The sequence below is a fragment of the Pistacia vera genome, unplaced genomic scaffold, assembly GCF_008641045.1.
Source record: "Pistacia vera cultivar Batoury unplaced genomic scaffold, PisVer_v2 Contig668, whole genome shotgun sequence".
NCBI lineage: Eukaryota > Viridiplantae > Streptophyta > Magnoliopsida > Sapindales > Anacardiaceae > Pistacia > Pistacia vera.
In genome coordinates this window covers 77,766-99,952 of record NW_022196521.1, presented here as the reverse complement: position 1 = coordinate 99,952, position 22,187 = coordinate 77,766, and the positions used below count along the sequence as shown (strand labels likewise).

General features: G+C 34.0%; 1 protein-coding gene across 2 annotated transcripts; it reads left to right on the top strand.

The window, feature by feature from the left end:
* Window positions 1-13,146: 13,146 nt before the first annotated feature.
* LOC116112773 lies at window positions 13,147-21,286 on the top strand. Of its 2 annotated transcripts, none has more exons than XM_031398897.1 (3): window positions 13,147-13,311; window positions 13,711-13,823; window positions 20,904-21,286. In XM_031398897.1, the coding sequence occupies exons 1-3, from the start codon at window positions 13,230-13,232 to the stop codon at window positions 20,982-20,984; spliced, it is 276 nt and encodes a 91-aa protein (XP_031254757.1). In that variant the 5' UTR covers window positions 13,147-13,229; the 3' UTR covers window positions 20,985-21,286. The 2 variants fall into 2 exon arrangements, 1 of the variants encoding a protein (XP_031254757.1); XR_004125307.1 differs by lacking the exons at window positions 13,147-13,311; window positions 13,711-13,823 and adding exons at window positions 18,215-18,254; window positions 18,642-18,753.
* The last annotated feature ends 901 nt before the right edge of the window (window positions 21,287-22,187 follow it).

The window sequence follows — 22,187 nt, the reverse complement described above, 5'->3', positions numbered from 1 at the left end:
GTAATCAAATCCTTTCATCATACGTTATCTCATCGAGGCTGAGGTACATAATAGTGTCAACCTTAGATATCCTCGATATCTTTATATTCAGTTACTAGACCAATGATCGGAATAATAAATTGGATTGAACAACAACTCAATCCCACTGTGGCTACAGTTTTAGTGTCATTGCCATTCACTGAATTGCGCCATGAGATAACTTAACCCGTACCTGGGACTGATTTATCCTTTGTTGATCCACCATAGTCTTGATACACTCCTCGATACAGCCAATCATTACCGTATTGATAGCTCCGAATAGAACTACGTTGGGCTAGTGTCAAACTACACTAATCGGTGCACAAGGTGCTCCAGTGATCTCAAGTCTAAGGATCATATGCACCACCATTCGTTAGAGGATTTATTCCATATACTCTAGGGTCTGGGGTTATCATCCATATGGAATCTTTTGGTGGGTTTGTTTAGTGAACTTGCCTATAGCAAACACCCATGCGTTACACCAGATTTTCGACAAACAACCTTGACAAGTGAGATCAATCATTGTCTTTTGATAGAGTCATTCAACACTATGATAGTCTTACCATATTATCTATGTCCTTGGTCAGAATAATACTGGGACTATAGACATTTCTAGAATGACCGCCATATGTGATCATAGGGTTCTCACTATCAAGATTTGAAACACTTAATACCCTCGTCATAGTTCTACCATCTTAAGGACATATATCAATACACACAATTATAATTTACACGATATAGAAGAATATGCCTTTTATTGATGAATAAACATTATTACAAAGAGTCAATTTCACAATAATTGATTGACTCTAGGGCATCTACTCTAACAAAGTATTCAAAATCCTAATAAAATCAAATGGAAAGCAATACAATCGTAGGATTATCAAATACCCCCAAACTTAAGGTTTGCTCATCCTTGAGCAAAATAAACAACATACAAACAAAAAGAAAATAACGCAGACATTAAACAGTAAAAAGAAATAAAAAAAAATAAACATAAAAGAGATGTGCAAATTGGATTGTAATGCGAGTCCCAAAAATTGTTAGAACTTTATTACTAGAAAATGCTTAGTACTCCAAAAAGTCATATTATGAATAGACTAACTTTCTCTATCGGTCCTCTAAGTAGGTAATCCCCACTTCAATCCACTCTTTGACTTCTTAGATTATTTTATGCAAATGGGTGAAGTTTATCAAATGGTAGTAAACTCCATAATCCTAATTTTTTAACTACTCTCCACTAATGTAGACTTGACATTGCTAAGGATCAAAAGGTCTTTAAAAACTTGTAACATTAGGCTAGGGTAGTAGGCTCCAAAGAGAACTTGGTTTTCCTCACGCAAACACAAGCTACAACGACAACTTCCTTTATTTCTCAACCTCACAACGAAAGCATCAACCCTTTACAACCCCCAAACTTATGCATTTCTTATTTTTGTAATTGAAATGCATAAGTAAAGCAAAACTTTTATTTATTAAGCACATACAATCTCTCTCTCTTCTTCGAACTCAAAATTCATAACAACAATGATAACAAAATTGGTGTTGCTTGCCTCTCTTTGCTGCCTTTTCACAACCCCCAAACTTATGCATTTCTCGATCAATCACTTATTCAGTTGCTCTTTAAGTTATACATAAGGTCTAGAGATCTCCTAAAGGATAAAGTGTTTGGGTTTAAGGGGTTGGAAACTTTTTGGTTGTTACAATGAAAAAAAAAAGAAAAAACAATCAAAGGCTCGAAAGGGGCGACTAAAGACAATTTACGACATGGTTGACTAGAAAGGCTCAAACATTCCAAAGAAACGCCTAAATCATTTCCAAACAATGTCTAATCCAAAAATTTTGCCTCAAGCATTTCTTAATTAGGTTCTAGAGTCTATCAACATTATCAAGACTTCACACATCTACATAAAATATTTTTAAGCATGCCAAAAGTGAAAATGGTAGTTGAACCACTCAACGAACCTCTATCTAAATCTAGTCAGCCAACATTAACTTAAAGCAATACTTTGCATTTTCCATAAATAAAATCCCAACAATCATTTTCTCATCATTGACTCATGTTAATCATCTGGGCACAAACTAACAACCACACAACTAAAAACTTAAAACAAAGCACACATACAAAACAAAATCATTCTCACAAAGATTAAATCTAAACATGTAAAACAAACACTCAAACAAGCAAAAAATTAAAATTATTCTCTACGCCTAAACTGAAAATGACATTGTCCTCAATGTCATGCAATAAATATCCAAGGAATAGAAAAAGGAAGGTTAAGAGATATTCCCCTGATTAATCCGTGAAGTTCGATTTTATTACAAAAGCTTGGCATCCATTCATTGTCTTCATCATCATCAGCATCTATCAATCACAGGAAAACTCAAGGTGCCAAATTTCGTTAGATAGCATCACAGATTAATATGAAAAATAAACCAAAATCTAAAACCTCATCAAAATAAACCTAAAGTCTAAAAAAGAAAAATAAAGTACAAACAATAAGGAAAGGAAATAAGTTCCAAAGTACAAAAACAAAAGCAAAAACAAGTACAAAAATAAAAAGTGGTTCAGGGCTTCAGTCTTCCATGTTGGGCTGGTCATCAACGCCTAAATCTTTATCTTCAACATCCTCATCGTCATGCTCTTCTTCATCTTTATTAATGGCAACTTCAGGTGTATCATCCTCAAAATCTTGCCATTGGAAGGGTGTCACATCTATGCCATTCAGAGAGTAGAACCGGCGTTGCATCTCGAACATGGTTCTCATATAGTTACCCATCCAGTTTTGATATCTTTTCATAGACTGCATGTCTTCTATGAGCCTCTACACTTGGTCTTTGGTTGTGGCTGAGGATGTAGCTGTAGGTGTTGCTGCTTGAGTTAAACTCGATCTTTTTTCTTTCTTCTTTTCCAAAAGCTTGTAGAAAAAATTGTTGTTCAAAAGTGGTGCTAGTTGAATTTGAACTTCATCATCAAAAGTCTCCACCCCTGCCTTACTGCATGAGGGAGTAATGAGATTGGGGAATGGATAACTCACTCTTACTGGTTTTGCTGCATGAATCATGTTATCCATAATGATATTCCCCACATCCATCTTCTTCTTTGTGTGAACGACATACAACAATGCTTCCCTTTCAGTATCGATAGAATTGTAATGGGTGGCTAGGATCAATCTTGCACAAACAAAATACTACTAGATTCTCATTTCTACCTTCAAGCTGCTGCCAGGAAATTTCCTTTTTCCTTGCTTGGTTATCTGCCAAGTAGTTCCTAGTTTGGCTATTGTTTGGAGTATTTCATTATAGTTAGCATTTTGCTTGCATGCTGCAAATTCATCACATTCCACATTCCTCAAGCCATTATACTAATTAGTTACAACTGCATTATAGGGAACTTGAACATCCCTAACATAGACTTGTCCATTTTTGCGCTCGGGGAAATTTGTGTAAAACTCCCTCACTAGGGGTGCTACAGCTAAATGGGCAAGTATATTGATGAATTGGTACCAACCTAAACTAGAACCAAATCAATTGTTCGGTTTACATCTAGGCCTCGTTCCTCTATGAACACCCTGTCCTTGTTAGCATCTAATTCATATCGCTCCCTAGCCTTACCACTAACAAACCTATTATCTACGTTCTTTCCCTTTTCTCTTTTGATAGGCATTTTCTCTAATTCAACTTAAGGCTAATGGACTCTAAATGAAGGACTCAAGCTTCAAACTTCCCAAAATGGACTAACTCAACACCACAATTTTGCAAAACCAACCAATCAATCTTCAATAAAAATCAACACAACTTCCCAAGCACAACTCCACAATTCAAGCAAGATTCAAAACAATACCAAGACTTCTCAATAAAAACAACACAACTCCCAAATTGCCAAAATCATTTCAACACATCAAAACCCAACTCCTTCCACACAAAGTCAAGACAAAATTTCCACAATATGATCAAAAACACTTCTATATCACTTCCACATCACAAAAATCAACAATAAAAGCACTCCAAAATCAAATCAACTCCAAAATTCGCACCAAACTTCCACAATCAAAAGAATTCAAGCAAACTTAACAAATTTTCTAATCAAACTCAAAATTGATCACAAAAATTTCATAAAAACTCTTAATCTTACCAAGACCAAGCTTTTATTAACCTTTCATTGTACCAATTTCACCCAAAATTGCAAAAGCCCAAATTTTGAAGAACTTAGGGCTTGCGAAATTTCTCTTCAAAATGCCTTGAATCCTACAAAATCAAAGGTTTGTGATATGTATGTAGTAAGGAGTGAAATGGTGCAAGAATTGGAGTGAAAATGGAAAAAAATTTACTTTGGGGGCTAGGGTTTTGAAATCGCGAAAATGAAAGAGAGAAGTAGTTTTATTGAAAACCATTTCGCCACAGCATTTTTTTCCTTGCCACAGCGAGAAAAAACTTCGCCACGACGAAACTAAGGTGAAAAGCAACCTGCCCGGCCCGACCCGCGGCGGTTTGCTGAATGGCTGGTCGGTCCTGACTCGCCCGGTAACATTGGTTGGCCCAACCGCACACAACCCAAACCTGTCGGTTAGGCCGCGGTTGGCCGGGTAACCGCTTTTTTTTTTTTAATTTTGTTTTGTTTTATTTTGTTTAAGTTTAAATGTTTAATTAACTTTTCAAATGAATATGAATAATTTATAAATGAATAAATGTAATGTTTTTAGTTAATTGTTAATTTCTTTTCAAATATCAATAATAAATTAAATTAATTTTTTTTTTTGTTACATTCCAAATATTAATTCAATTTTAATACATTAAAATTGTATATAGAATAATCAATTTATTAATTTATTAAAAATAAAATAGAAATTACAATAATTAGTGCCTTGTTAAAAACCTCACCAGAAAAACCCATAGGACAAAAACTTGGTAAGGAAAAAAGAGTGCAATAATTGACAATTAATTTACAAGTTACAATTTACAAAACAACTAATTTGGGGGTTCACTAGGACCTCCCTCATCCGTATCATCTAATTAAAAATTGAAATGATTTTATTAAAGTATCGTCGACACCTCGATTGACCTTGATGGCGCGACCGTTCCCAATCTCGAAACATGTGAGGACTTCAATCATTTGTGGTGAAAGTTTAGTCCTCCTTTCATTTAAAATTCTTCCACTTGCACTAATGCTTGTTCGGATGAGACGGTTGAGACAGGATAGCGAAAACATCCAAGGCAAGTCTTGATAATACCGGAAAAATACATTTTCTGGCTCTTCAATATTCTAGAGATCAAGTTGCTCTCTGTGTGGATCTACTGGTAACATTTCAGGGGTTGCCAATATTGTTGAAGCTCATTACTCTACGATTGCGGAAGACAGTACATTAGTTTGTTGTGTTGGTGGAGCTTCTGAAGAGGAGGTTTGTCTTCAGATTCGGGTCCTCTTCGGCTATCAGTGTATGCCAGAGTAGAGTCTTCATTTGTTTCTTCTGATGCAGCTTCCCTGGATGTTTCACCTCTTTGCGGGTTCTCATACCTGTTTTCATACTGAAATATACTTCGAAAGTGTATTTTTTACCTATCCTATTTGATTGGCAATACTTCGGTTGTAAATTTTCACATAAATTGTCAAAACCATTTTCTAAACCTGCTAATTTAATTCTAGGTCAATATAGTACCTAAACATAAAGAAAAGGAATGGTTTCCCAATATTTAAAATTTTTTTTTCCATTGCCTTTTTTGGTGCATTTAAAATTACATTTGTCTTGTTTTTTATAAATAACTCGGAAATTTTTATATTTGTATGTATTACCAATGGACTAGTAGGATAATACACACCAGAAAGTTGTAAAGTGGATTGGTAAAAGGTTTAAGAAAGAAGGAAATACTTTAGCTATTTGCCATCATTTTCTACCAAATAATGAGGACCCCTATTATTTGCTACAAAATACTAATTATATTAGCATAGGTAACAATGAATCAAGTTAATAATTACTATTCCATCTAACAGACATGTCTAATGCAAAAGTTCTAGGAGACATATTTGATTTTATATAAGCTTTTTGAAATTCAACATTTCTTTTATTACTACTAGTAATCCAAGCTAAACAATCTCTATTCTATTAATATTTCCTACCACTTTTCACAATTAAATTAATAACATGGCATACACACGTTGGTGAAAAAACTTCAAATTGTTAATAAGGATATTACTTTGAAAATAATCTTAGCTTTACTATTAGAACTTGCATTATCTAAAGTTAAACTTATCACTTTACTAACACATCATAATCTTCTAAAACTTCCACAATTTTATTATAAATTTGTTCACCACTATGATCAACATCCATATCAAAATCCTAATAAAGATTTATTTAATTTCCATTCATTATAAAATAATGACTAGTCACATAATATAATCTTGTTTAGCTCTACCACTCCCAAATATCGGCAGTTAGAGCCACACTAACATGACAAGTATGTATTTTTTTTTTAATTCTAATTTCATTTTTTTAAACAATTTTATTAAATCATTTCATGTTGCAGTTTTAGAATAACTTTTAAATCCCGAAAAAATGAATTTTGAACAAATCTTTCAAAATATTTATCTTCAGCCATATTAATAGGTTGATCATTTGCAACAATATATAAAGCTATTGTTCCCTAATACATCAGAATTATAACGCCAATTAGTGCCCATATTAGTTATTTGAGTTTGATTGCTTTCTCTATTTCCATGTTGATTATATGTTTATTAGCATGCCTTTTTAAAGTACTAGTACCATTACCTAAATCAACTTTATAAATATTTCCACAGTATTTGCATCTCGCTTTCTTGACTTGAACTCATTTTCTGTCTCGAAACTTGTCGAAATGCGCCCAAACATCTGATGTGTGTCTGTCTTCGCTTTCGACAGCAGTTGATGATCTCACCTCAGCTGAGATGAAGTTGGACAAGCACGACGATTACGAGGATGACTTCTAAACCACTAGGAGCTTGTTGGAATCGGGGGCATATTTTGAGGTGTATCGGATTCTGAGAATGGGAAAGCGGGACTATTGAATCTCCTCCTGCATTTATGTTAGTAAATCAGCGGGACTAGGACTAGGATAGAGTTTCCTTCATCATTGTAATTGATGGAGAGAAATATCTATCCATTATAGTTGAAAAAAAAATTTGATTTAGAAGAAATAAAAATTAAAGAAAGAGAATTGGAATATGGAAATTGGAAATATGAATTAAAAATTGCAAAAACTAATAAAAATTAAAATACGAGCAAATTGATAACAAAGAGATTAAGAGAATAAATGAATAATTGAGAGATTAGAGATTAGAGAATATGAGAGAATGAGAGAAATTGAGTTGTGAGAAAAATGTGAGAGTTTAGGGCCAATTTATAGGAAAAAATGGGAAAGAAAAATGACGAAAAAGACCCCTCCAACGGCTATAAAACGGCTATATTTCAAGGGTAAAGGGGTCATTTGAAAAATAAAATAAAATAAAATTTTTTATTTTTTTCGGCCAACCCGCCGGGTTGGCTGTTGCAACCTGGCGGGTCTTTTTCAAAAGAGACAAAATCGCAAACCGCCTGGTTGCGGGTTGCCATTGTGTAACCCGGCCTGCCCAGGGGTTGCTGCTGGGTTAGGGTCAACCCGGTTCTTTACGGGCCGGGTTAGGGTTGACTCGCCTAACCTGGCCCAAATGTTCCACCTCTAGACGAAACTGACATAAAATGCAATTTCCATTGTTTCACTTGAATCACCTAGAACACACAAAAAACACATATTAGTTAACTCAAAACACACTCAATCATTAAGAAGTGACCTAACAACACAAAATATATAAAACCAAAACAAAAGTACTTGGGTTTCCTCCAAAGAAGTGCTTTATTTTAAGTCGAAAGCTCGACTTTCCTATGGATATCATTCCAGATTAATGAGATTGATGGATATTGTGTTACAATCAAAGGTTCCATCAATGTACAGCTTCAATCTCTGCCCATTGGCCTTGAAAATGCCCTTAGTTTCATGAGAGACTTCGACCGCTCCATATGGAAAAACTTGAGTGATGATGAAGGATCCTAACCATCTTGATTTCAGTTTTCTTGGGAAAAGTCGCAGTCTTGAATTGTAAAGTAACACTTTTTGCCCCACTGTAAAATTTTTCTGCACAATATGCTTATTATGCCACATCTTGGTTTTCTCTTTGTAAATTCTGGTATTTTCATAAGCTTGGTGGCAAAACTCATCTAGCTCATTGATTTGAAGTACCTTTTTATAGGGATTTCTATAGCAACAAGCGCAGAATTACAAAAAAAAAAAAAAAAAATTGCTATGATAGGGTCCATAACCCAAGATCACGATTCGATAACTATAACCACAATATAATTAAACCATACAAAGTTAGATTTTATACCTTCGTTGGCGGTTCCTTCTCTGGATGTCTCCAAGGTATTGCTATTGACCCAAACTAGGATTGAGCATGGTGGTATCCACACAAAAGTAGGTCGGGGTCACTCTTGGATTGATTGTGAGATCAAGCCAAGAGCTTAAGAGGAGTGGGAGATTTGAGAGAAAATTCTCTCTAGGGTTGTAGCTAGGGTTTTGTGTTTGGGAGGTTTAGTTTAAAATTAAACTAAAACTTTGCTCTCAAAAGTTGTAAAATCAGCTTATGAAAAATCAAAACCCAAGTGCCCCTTTATAGTGCAATCCATAGTAGGAATTTAATAAGGATTGTGAATCTTCAAATTCCTTTTTAATTTGGATTGCAACTCTATAAGGAATTGGAATATCTCTAAAATATATTCTCCCATTAAATATGTTTCCCAATTAAATTAATAGTCCTATTTATTTAATTCCTACATAAATACATATTCCTAATTAAATAAATATTACTATTTATTTAATCATATATATATATATATAATGGGTTTTAATATATTAATTAAATTAAATATATTCCTCCATATTAATTAATATTAATAGGAATCCAATTTTGCTAAAGTTCATTCAATATAAATATTGAATATTGGCGTCAAACCTAGCAAAATTACCCAAATAACCTTTTCACTCAAAAGGACAAAAATACCCTTTTCCTCCCAAATTATAGAAATGCCCTTTTTGCACAAAGGACGAAAATGCCCTTCCATTCCGTTTTCTCTCTTAACTACATTTTATGAGGGTGACCTGAAGGCTCTTTATTTTGTTGGCAATGTCCCAATACCTAATTAAGCAGCAAGCAATTAGTGTTTCATACATCAGTTAGGATTGGCCTCTAGCAAGGCAACATGATTACCCATCAAATAAAGAATCAACGATTAGGCTTGCCTTTTCTATAGTATGGTTACCGTGCAATCCGATCCATTCATCATCTTATATCTCATCAAGGTTTGAAGTAAAAAAATAGTGTCTACTTCAAAGTATTGACCTTGACATGTTTATATTTGGTTGTCAAATCTATGACTATATAAAATTATATTCGAGCACCAACTCGATTCCACTGTGGCCACAAATTTGCGGTCGTAGTTTTTAACCAAATATCCCGCCAAGATAAGATCTCCTGTGACCAGGAGTGATGAATCCTTTGTTGATCCACCACATCCATAGTGTACTTCTCGATGTAACCAATCACCATCGGTTTGATAATCTCCAAGAGAGACGACGTTAGGCTAGTGTCAAATCACATCGCTATTTACACATGACGCTCTGGTGATCTCAAGTCGAATAATCACATGCACCACCATCCATAAGAAAATATGTTCCACAGACAATAGGTTTACCATCTTGTATGGAATCCTCTGATGGGTCATTCTAGTGGACTTGCACAAGCAAGCACCTATGCGTTGCATTAGATTGATGCCCACAACCTTAACATGTGAGATTTGCTACTACCTTTCAGTAGGGTCATTCAACGTGATGATAGTCTTTCCGTATAATCTGTGTCCTAGGTCAGAGTTATACTATGCCTACAAACAGTTTTAGAATGACCACCATATGTTCTCATAGAGTTCTTACAATTAAGATTTATAACATTTAATTTTGTCGTCACAGGTTTCAACCTTTCAAAGGACATATACTATTTTCATTATACACAATAAATAAATGTTATAGTATAGATGCTTGTAAATAAGCAATGCCTTTATTCATTATAAATAATGTTTACAAGAGGCAAATTATTGGCTCTAGTGCACCTACTCTAACATGTTAGAGTTTTAATCAAAGATAAACGTAGCGAAGAACAAAAATTTACCGATTAAACACTATAAGCCCCAAAATCCATATATGAGTATAACAAGTTTCATATGCTACAAATCAATCAATACCCATGAATGATTTAGAATCTTACCAACGTTTGGAGGCTCCACCTCTTTTCAAATTTGGATGAAAAAAGCTCATGATCCAAGTGTAAGACCGAACCAAGGATATCCACACAAAGGCAAGATTCAACACAAAATATTTACGAGATAATTTGTGTAGTCTAAAGAAGATGAATGAGATAAAGGGTTGAGAGAAAAATTCTCTCAATGAACCTTTGCTCTCCACAGCCAAGAGAAGAAGAATGAGAGATTATTTGATTTTTAGGGAAAACTGCCCTTTCATAGGGTTGCCCTGAAAATCCCTTGAAGGGTTATTTACCATAATGCCCTTCCACTAATTAAATCATTAGTGTCCATGATTGTAGAACAAAATCATGTACCGAGTATTGAGTCGTTATTACTTTTATCCTTTAATAACGTTCTTTCAATATTTAAAACATATATACACCCATGAAAATAGCATAATAGAGCAATTTTGCCTTTAGAAGAAACCCGAATAATGGGTAATTGATTTTTTTCTTTATTTCATTTTATTCTATTTTCCTTGCTTTTTCTTATTTTTTCTTCTCTCCTCTTCTTCTTCTTCACTCCATTGTTTCCTCTTTCTTCCTCTCTCCTTCTCCTTTTCTCTCTCCCCCCTCCCTTTTTTACTCCCTTTCTCTCTTTTTCTTCCTCTCCATCTCCTCATGCACTACTGTAAGCATCATTTGTGGCCAGATCCGATCAGTATGCGCTGTTCCGGCCACGTCAACCGTTGGTGGCAATGGTGGTTGCTAACCAATGGTGGTAGTTTTGGATGGCCTGCAATTTGTTTTAAATACAAGGGTATTATTGTCCAAAAACTTAATTAATTAGGGATAATATCGTAATGGCAGTTTCATGTATATTTATTTCAAAATAAGAGCATTATTATCCAAAATTTTATTAATAAGGGGTAAAATTAAAACAAAATTAACATTACCAAGTAATCTGAAAATACCTAAAAAAATGGAGGTGATCATATTACCAACTATATAACCAACAATAATTACTATTGGTTTTGGAAGATTACCAAAATCTTATATTATTTGACAACTAAGCATGATAATCTAAGTAATATAGGATGACATTGCCTCGGTAATGGGAAATAACCCCCAACCAAATGCCTCCGTAGGGCTAAATATATCATTTGCATAACAAGGGTATTTAAATAATGTGATATGTTAACCCCGCTTAATGGTCAAGAAGGTTTACTCTCTTCATTGTCTTCTTGAGTTCAAACTACCTTGGGGCCATGTACCACCTATTTGTGGTTTACCTTAAAATATTGGGCTTGTTGGATGTTCAATGGATCTTTGAGATTAGTTGAGGTGCGCGTAAACTGACTCGAATACTCCGGTCATATAAAAAAATGTTATATGTCTGTATTGTACTTAAGGATATAAAGGTAATTGCGACTAAGTCAAATTACCTCTGTTGACTTTGTGAAAGGGCTTCATGACAAAAACTTGATTTCAAGGGGTTTTTTCAATACCTCCTAAAAAAGTCGGGAGAGTTTTATACTTTCTAATCTCTCAGGTGATAATTTAAATACGTTACTATGGGGAGTAACGTAATTCAGTATAATTATGGGGGATTTTATAAACCATAAAAAAAAAATTATTGTATAATAGCTTCATCCAAACAACCTGAAACCNTAGAGTAATTTTGCCTTTAGAAGAAACCCGAATAATGGGTAATTGATTTTTTTTTCTATTTTCCTTGCTTTTTCTTATTTTCTCTTCTCTCCTCCTCTTCTTCTTCACTCCATTGTTTCCTCTTTCTTCCTCTCTCCTTCTCCTTTTCTCTCTCCCCCCTCCCTTTTTTACTCCCTTTCTCTCTTTTTCTTCCTCTCCATCTCCTCATGCACTACTGTAAGCATCATTTGTGGCCAGATCCGATCAGTATGCGCTGTTCCGGCCACGTCAACCGTTGGTGGCAATGGTGGTTGCTAACCAATGGTGGTAGTTTTGGATGGCCTGCAATTTGTTTTAAATACAAGGGTATTATTGTCCAAAAACTTAATTAATTAGGGATAATATCGTAATGGCAGTTTCATGTATATTTATTTCAAAATAAGAGCATTATTATCCAAAATTTTATTAATAAGGGGTAAAATTAAAACAAAATTAACATTACCAAGTAATCTGAAAATACCTAAAAAAATGGAGGTGATCATATTACCAACTATATAACCAACAATAATTACTATTGGTTTTGGAAGATTACCAAAATCTTATATTATTTGACAACTAAGCATGATAATCTAAGTAATATAGGATGACATTGCCTCGGTAATGGGAAATAACCCCCAACCAAATGCCTCCGTAGGGCTAAATATATCATTTGCATAACAAGGGTATTTAAATAATGTGATATGTTAACCCCGCTTAATGGTCAAGAAGGTTTACTCTCTTCATTGTCTTCTTGAGTTCAAACTACCTTGGGGCCATGTACCACCTATTTGTGGTTTACCTTAAAATATTGGGCTTGTTGGATGTTCAATGGATCTTTGAGATTAGTTGAGGTGCGCGTAAACTGACTCGAATACTCCGGTCATATAAAAAAATGTTATATGTCTGTATTGTACTTAAGGATATAAAGGTAATTGCGACTAAGTCAAATTACCTCTGTTGACTTTGTGAAAGGGCTTCATGACAAAAACTTGATTTCAAGGGGTTTTTTCAATACCTCCTAAAAAAGTCGGGAGAGTTTTATACTTTCTAATCTCTCAGGTGATAATTTAAATACGTTACTATGGGGAGTAACGTAATTCAGTATAATTATGGGGGATTTTATAAACCATAAAAAAAAAATTATTGTATAATAGCTTCATCCAAACAACCTGAAACCCAGGTTTAAATTGAATTGTGGTTTTGGTGAGACGCCGAATTGAGAATGGGCGAAGAAGAAGAAAAAGTAGCCTCATCCGTCCCTCCTTCGCCTCCTCCTCCTCCTCCTCCATTTGATCCCAGTCGAAGTAATAATTTCTCTCTGTATATATTAACTGGCCTTTATTAGGTTTTGCATTTAATGGTTTCTTTACCCAAACCAAATTTCTTGCCGCTCTTTTTTGTGTCTATTCCTTGAACTTATTAGTCATTCAATCTTCTACAGGCAATTGTCTGTATGACGAACGTTGGGACGCCCGTGATCCCGATTTCAATATTTATTTGAAATTATTATTATTATTATTATTTTTGGGTTTACTATATGCAGTTTTCTTTTAGATTAAAATAATAAAATTGGTTTATAAATCATTAAGTATTATGGTTTTGATGGGCAAAGATTATTAAAAGATTATGTTAATGAAATTGCAATAAGGTGGGAAGGTGTTACTGATTTATTTATCTTATAAGTGTGTTTTCTGTGGTTGAAGTGATTGGTATCATCAAAAGGAAGGCTTTGATTAAAGAATTGGCTGCCTTATACCACGCAGAGTGCCTTGCTTACTGTCAACAACTTTTGGAACTTCAAAAAAAATGGGAAGAGGTTAGATTGATACCTTCTGCACACTTTTTGTATGCATTATCTGATTTTTCAAGTGGTTTTAATAGCTATTTATTTTATAGGTATATCAACTCATTAAGTAATACTGCAATATGATCCATGCAAGAGAAAACTCTTCTGTTTACTGGTTATCAAGTCCTTAAAAATGTTAGGCGCGAAATATGATTTGCAAATCATATACCAAAGGGAGTGACAGAAAAAGACTTATAGAATGGCATAGCTAAATAGCTCAGGAATAGTCCTAAATGGCTGAACATGCTTTTCAACATTAGTTCAGTTTGATGATTACATTACCATTACCATGAAATCCAAACAAGTAAAGTTTTGTGTCCAACTGTTGAAATACTGCCAAGCCGTGTACAAACTTAATGGTGTGATAGTAATCTAGAAAAAGTACGAGAATAGTTAATTATAGGATGAAGGTTTTTGAGTTTTGAGTTAGTTTATAACGATTTCTGTAAACTAAACTCTAGCTTCAAAAGAAAAATAAAATTGAAACTGATTTGTGAAAATGCCAATTCTGAACTCAATTTTAAGTTTCTGTTGAACTGAAGGATAATAGTTCAGGGACTCTGATATAATTTAAAAGTTCTGCTGAAAGACAAATCAAAGGATAGAACTCCACATTTGTTGAATGTTTTCTGGTAAATTTTGGTTATTACTTTAAGGTCCTTAAGTTTTTGCTAAAGCAGACATTGTTCCATGATCTCCAGGAATAACAAACTGATTGAAGAATATATTGGACATTTGAAAAACTGTTAGCTGAAATAGTGCTTATCATAAAGGAATAAAAAAAATCCTTAGTAGTTGATTGAAATGACTAATTAAACCTGAAAAAGATATGTTAAAAAATCTTTATTTATAAAATACAGTACATGGAATATTTAACCTACAAATCAAAAAGACTGGAAAATAAAAATTGGGAGAACCCACTGCCACTCTATGATCAACACCTTAAAATATGGGCTTGTGAATGTTTAATGGACTTTTGGGATTAGTTGAGGTGCGCATAAACTGACTCGAATACTCCGGTCATATAAAAAAAATGTATATGTCTATATTGTACTATAGGATATAAAGGTAATTGCGATAATTCAAATTACCTCTGTAACTTTGTGAAAGGGCGTCATGACAAAAACTGTTCAGTGGTTTTTTCAGTACTTCCCAAAAAAGTTGGGAGAGTTTATACTTTCTAATCTCTTAGGTGATAATTTAAATTCGTACTATGAGGGCAGTAACCGATATTCAGTGTTTTTCAATTAACACCTCCATTTGCTTCCTAAACCAAAATAAAGTAATAATGAGTACAATTAGGAAACAAATACGTATAAAAGACTAAACATTAAGGGGGTTAAATATGAAATTTTGCATTCCCATCATACACCAATTAAGATTAGCCTCTAGCAAGGCAGCATGATTACCCAGCAAATAAAGAATCAACGATTAGGCTTGCCTTTTCTACAGTATGATTACCGTGCAATTCGATCCATTCATTATCTTATATCTCATCAAGGTTTGAAGTAAAAAAATAGTGTCTACTTCAAAGTATTGACCTTGACATGTTTATATTTGGTTGTCAAATCTATGACCATATAAAATCAGATTCGAGCACCAACTCGATTCTACTGTGGCCACAAATTTGCGGTCGTAGTTTTTAACCAAATATCCTGCCAAGATAAGATCTCCTGTAACCAAGAGTGATGAATCCTTTGTTGATCCACCATAGCCATAGTGTACTTCTCGATGTAACCAATCACCATCGGTCCGATAATCTCTAAAAGAGACGACGTTAGGCTAGTGTCAAATCACATCGCTATTCACACATGACGCTCTGGTGATCTCAAGTCGAATGATTACATGCACCACCATCCATAAGAGGATATGTTCCACAGACAATAGGTTTACCATCTTGTATGGAATACTCTGGTGGGTCATTCTAGTGGACTTGCACAAGCAAGCACCTATGCGTTGCACCAGGTTGATGCCCATAACCTTAACATGTGAGATCTACCAATATCTTTCGGTAGTGTCGTTCAATGCGATGATAGTCTTTCCGTATAATCTGTGTCCTAGGGTAGAGTTATACTATGCATACAAACAATTTTAGAATGACCACCATATGTTCTCATAGGGTTCTCACAATTAAGATTTATAACACTTAATTTTGTTGTCACAGGTTTCAACTTTTCGAAGGACATATACTATTTTCTTTATACGCAATAAATAGATGTTATAGTATAGATGCTTGTAAATAAGCAATGCCTTTATTCATTATAAATAATGTTTACAAGAGGCAAATTATTGGCTCTAGTGCACCTACTCTAACATGTTAGAGTTTTAATCAAAGATAAATGTAGCGAAAAACAAAAATTTACCGATTAAACACTATAAGCCCCAAAATCCATATATGAGTATAACGAGTTTCATATGCTACAAATCAATCAAGATCCATGAATGATTCAGAATCTTACCAATGTTTGGAGGCTCCACCTCTTTTCAAATTTGGATGAAAAACACTCACAATCCAAGTGTAGGACCGAACCAACGATATCTACACAAAGGCAACATTCAACACAAAATATTTATGAGATAATTTGTGTAGTCTGAAGAAGATGAATGAGATAAAGGGGAAAAATTCTCTCAATGAAACTTTGCTCTCCACAGCCAAGAAAAGAAGAATGAGAGATTATTTGATTTTTAGGGAAAATTGCCCTTGTATAGGGTTGCCCTAAAAATCCTTTGAAAGGTTATTTACCACGCCCTTCCACTAATTAAATCATTAATGTCCATGATTCTAGAACAAAATCATGTACTAAGTATTGAGTCGTTATTACTTTTATCCTTTAATAACGTTCTTTCAATATTTAAAACATATATACACCCATGAAAATAGCATAATAAAGTAATTTTGCCTTTAGAAGAAACCCGAATAATGGGTAATTGATTTTTTTCTTTATTTCATTTTATTCTATTTTCCTTGCTTTTTCTTATTTTTTCTTCTCTCCTCTTCTTCTTCTTCACTCCATTGTTTCCTCTTTCTTCCTCTCTCCTTCTCCTTTTCTCTCTCCCCCTTCCCTCTTTTACTCCCTTTCTCTCTTTTTCTTCCTCTCCATCTCCTCATGCACTGCTGTAAGCATCATTTATGGCTAGATCTGACCGGTATGCGCTATTTCAGCCACGTCAATCGTCGGCGGTAACAATGGTTGCTAACCAATGGTGGTGGTTTTGGGTGGCCTGCAATTTGTTTTAAATACAAGGGTATTATTGTCCAAAAACTTAATTAATTAGGGATAAAGTCATAATGGCAGGTTCATGTATATTTATTTCAAAATAAGAGCATTATTATCCAAAATTTTATTAATAAGGGGTAAAATTGAAACAAAATTAACATTATCAAGTAATCTGAAAATACCTAAGAAAATAGAGCTAATTAGATTACCAACTATATAACCAACAATAATTACTATTGGTTTTGGAAGATTACTAAAATCTTATATTATTTGACAATTAAGCATGATAATTTAAGTAATATAAGATGACATTGCCTCGGTAATGGGAAATAACCCCCAACCAAATGCCTCTGTAGGGTTAAATATATCATTTGCATAACAAGGGTATTTAAATAATGTGATATGTTTACCCTGTTTAGTGGTTAAGAAGTTTTACTCTCTTCATTGACTTCCTGGGTTCAAACTACCTTGGGGCCATCTACCACCTATTTGTGGTTTACCTTAAAATATTGGGCTTGTTGAATGTTTAATGGACTTTTGGGATTAGTTGAGGTGCGCATAAACTGACTCGAATACTCCGGTCATATAAAAAAAATGTTATATGTCTATATTGTACTTAAGGATATAAAGGTAATTGCGACTAATTCAAATTACCTCTGTAAACTTTGTGAAAGGGCGTCATGACAAAAACTTGATTTCAAGTGGTTTTTTCAGTACTTCCCAAAAAAGTTGGGAGAGTTTTATACTTTCTAATCCTCTTGGTGATAATTTAATTCGTACTATGGGGGAGTAACGTAATTCAGTATAATTATGGGATTTTATAAACCATAAACCATAATATGTGAAAGGGCGTCATGACAAAAACTTGATTTCAAGTGGTTTTTTCAGTACTTCCCAAAAAGTTGGGAGAGTTTTATACTTTCTAATCTCTTAGGTGATAATTAATTCGTACTGTGGGGAGTAACGTAATTCAGTATAATATGGGGGTTTTATAAACCATAAAAAAAAATTATTGTATAATAGCTTCATCCAATAACCTGGAACCCAGGTTTAAATTGAATTGTGGTTTTGGTGAGACGCCGAATTGAGAATGGGCGAAGAAGAAGAAAAAGTAGCCTCATCCGTCCCTCCTTCGCCTCCTCTTCCTCCTCCTCCTCCTCCTCTCCATTCGATCCCAGTCGAAGTAATATTTCTCTCTGTATATATTATGGCCTTTATTAGGTTTGCATTTAATGGTTTCTTTACCCAAACCAAATTCTTGCCGCTCTTTTTTGTGTCTATTCCTTGAACTTATTAGTCATTCAATCTTCTACAGGCAATTGTCTGTATGACGAACGTTGGGACGCCCGTGATCCCGATTTCAATATTTATTTGAAATTATTATTATTATTATTATTTTTGGTTTACTATATGCAGTTTTCTTTAGATTAAAATAATAAAATTGGTTTATAATCATTAGTATTATGGTTTGATGGGCAAGATATTAAAAGATTATGTTAATGAAATTGCAATAAGGTGGGAAGGTGTTACTGATTTATTTATCTTATAAGTGTGTTTTCTTGTGTTGAAGTGATTGGTATCATCAAAAGGAAGGCTTTGATTAAAGAATTGGCTGCCTTATACCACGCAGAGTGCCTTGCTTACTGTCAACAACTTTGGAACTTCAAAAAAAATGGGAAGAGGTTAGATGATACCTTGCACACTTTTGTATGGATTATCTGATTTTTCAAGTGGTTTTAATAGCTATTTATTTTATAGGTATCAACTCATTAAGTAATATTGCAATATGATCCATGCAAGAGAAAACTCTTCTGTTTACTGGTTATCAAGTCCTTAAAAATGTTAGGCGCGAAATATGATTTGCAAATCATATACTAAAGGGAGTGACAGAAAAGACTTATAGAATGGCATAGCTAAATGGCTCAGGAATAGTCCTAAATGGCTGAACATGCTTTTCAACTTTAGTTCAGTTTGATATTACATTACCATGACCATGAAATCCAAACGAGTAAAGTTTTGTGTCCAACTGTTGAAATCACGCCAAGCCGTGTACAAACTTAATGGTGTGATAGTAAGCAAAAAGTACGAGAATAGTTAATTATGGATGAAGGTTTTGAGTTTTGAGTTAGTTTATAACGATTTCTGTAAACTAAACTCTAGCTTCAAAAGAAAATAAAATTGAAACTGATTTGTGAAATGCCAATTCTGAACTCAATTTTAAGTTTCTGTTGAACTGAAGGATATAGTTCAGGGCTCTGATATAATTTAAAGTTCTGCTGAAAGACAAATCAAAGGATAGAACCCACATTTGTTGAATGTTTTCTGGTAAATTTTGGTTATTACTTTAAGGTCCTTAAGTTTTTGCTAAAGCAGACATTGTTCCATGATCTCCAGGAATAACAAACTGATTGAAGATATATTGGACATTTGAAAAACTGTTAGCTGAAATAGTGCTTATCATAAAGGAGTAAAAAAAATCCTTATAGTTGATTGAAATGACTATTAAACCTGAAAAAGATATGTTAAAAAATCTTTATTTATAAAATACAGTACATGGAATATTTAACCTACAAATCAAAAAGACTGGAAAATAAAAATTAGGAGAACCCACTGCCACTCTATGATCAACGAAATAGAAATCCAGATAAAAAAAACTAGAAAAGAAGAAAAACCAATAGATCTGCCATAGACAACATCACTCTTCATGAACTCACCTCCAGTAGAAACAAAATCCTAACAAACCCATTGACCAAAGAAGCCAAAAACAACAAAACTGAATAACAAACACCATCCCCGAAACCCAAATCACCACCATTAGTTTCTGCCTTCACGAAGCCAGCTATGTCTGTATCGCCATCAAGATCCTTGCAAATTTTGATCCCTTTCCAGCTGGCATCAACTTGCCTCCATGATGAAAAACAAATCATAAAGCAGATAAGAATGAACCTAACTGCTAATGTCATCAAGCCCAATTGTTTCCCCAAGAAGAAACCACATAGTATTTTTTCGAGATCTGAGATTGACCTTGGAAAACAGATAATCTTTTGATTCTGGAAAGTTTTTTATTTATTTGGATGGTGTCTTGTGTTCTTTAGTTAGTCAAGATTGAATGGTGCAATTTGAATTTGTTGTTTTGAGACTTGTGTGAAAGAGACTCCAGGAGAAAGAGTTTGTAAAATAAAATGACTGATATATATATATATAAATGATTTTTTTTTTTTTTTTTTTTTTTTTTTGGTCGCATGGCGTTATCTTTTTCATGAAGATGTACTTAAAATTTTCAGATGTAAAAGAAAAATTGGTATGCATAAGGAAGCAGTGGATGAAATGTATAAGTTTTAAATCTCCAGAGGATTGGTATGCTTTTATCATATTTAACATAGAATAGTAAAGAGCAGCCAAAAAATAATTAGAAATGTAAGACTTTGTTGCTGTTGACGGTTCTCACCTCTAGGCTCTGGTGTCACTTTGTTATTTTATGAAAAAGATTATCATGGGGGATTTTTACTAAAAATTGCCTGACTCCCTCAACCCTTCCTCCTCTCTGCTCTTTCAATGGATTGGTGGAGGGTGGGCATGGCATGTGATTCTTGCTGAACATAAATCCTTATGGACAATGGATACAAGTTTTCTGTTTCGTATTCTTGTACATATGTATAAAGATCTTTGTGGACAGTGGAATTGTATACATTCATAGTCACATATGTGGAAACATGCATTGTTAATATTGCCAATAGAAAAATTTCTCGTGACAGTTAATTTTTAATGTTTGTGTTCATTGTTGAACTATCATGATCTTCTTCATTTCTATATGTTTTTAAAATTCTTGCAGCCATTTGTGGATACAAAGACTCCTGATGATTTACGGAAAGAAACAATGAAGCCCCCCAAGCGTCTAAAGAAGACCCGTTGAGGGTATTGTAAGAGTTGAATCTAAATCTTGTGCCGGTTCTGCAAAATATGCAATGTTAAAATGTTTTAACATCATTCTGGAATTCATATTTTCTTGGTGATGGATGTGCTCACTGACAGGTTTAAAGATGCTATATCATCTCTGACCACTTAATACTGAAAGGCAATAGCTAGGGAGGGAAAGGTCTATAATTATGTTGTTACTGTGTATAGTAAACTCCAGTTACATTGTTTTGGATTATGATTATTAAAAACATAAATGTGAAGTGTGCCGCCGGTGGACCAAACCTTTTCTTTTGCTTACTATATTTGGTTTTAGGGCAATTGCCTAGCACCTTCCCTAAGCTGTCGATAAAACCCAGTTAAATATCCCGCGAATTTGAAAAGCCTAAGGAACATTTTGTAGAATTGTCACCTCCCCTTTGAATTGGTGATACCATATACTAATCACAGAAGAAGCAAATTAGTGTTTTGCTCAGCTTAAACTGCCACCAGAACAATAAGTTGATTCATTTCTTTATTTGTTTTCGATAATCCAAAATTGGAATCCAACAATAATTTAGCAAGTTCAAGAACAGTTCTTTGCCGGAAATTATTGGTCACATTGTTTGTTGTAGTGGTATAACCAAAAAAGAGTTTTCGGGCCGGGCTGAATTATTATTATTATTTTGTTAAATATATAAGGCTTATGTATAACTATTCGTGAAATTTTTATGAACGAACATGAGGAAATTTCATTAACAAAGAAAAGTGTATACACGTGGTGGGGATACGCAATAAATCTTACCCCTCCAAATGCATTACAAATAAATGAGACTGGAAAAAACGATTATAACTCAAATTTACAAGCCTCAGCGTTTTGTTTAATAAAATTATTTCTAATACAGTTTGGATTTTTGAAAAGCAATTTACTAAAATTAGTAGATATTTTTATCTTGTACGATAACAATAACAAACATATAATTAAATATGTTTTGTTGTTGTAATTTCAGTGGTGCTATTTAATAACTAACTCAAGAAAAAGATAAAGTAAACAAAGTAATATTTATAACACTCTCCCTTGGACATCCACCATTTATAGATAATTTGTATTTAACCCTCTGTTTTAAAACCCGGACCGGACCAGCCGGTTCGACCGGGAGCCGGCCTTTACTCTGGTCCGGGTTAACATAAAAACCGGGAATGTCATTAAACCCATTTTGGA

What these genes read in the sequence shown, in the direction of transcription:
- LOC116112773 (XM_031398897.1), top strand. Translation starts at nt 13,230, where the DNA reads ATGGGCGAAGAAGAAGAAAAAGTAGCCTCATCCGTCCCTCCTTCGCCT. An exon ending in TCCATTTGATCCCAGTCGAA is followed by an intron (nt 13,312 to 13,710) that starts GTAATAATTTCT and finishes CTGTGGTTGAAG; the next exon opens with TGATTGGTATCATCAAAAGG. An exon ending in TTCAAAAAAAATGGGAAGAG is followed by an intron (nt 13,824 to 20,903) that starts GTTAGATTGATA and finishes AAATTCTTGCAG; the next exon opens with CCATTTGTGGATACAAAGAC.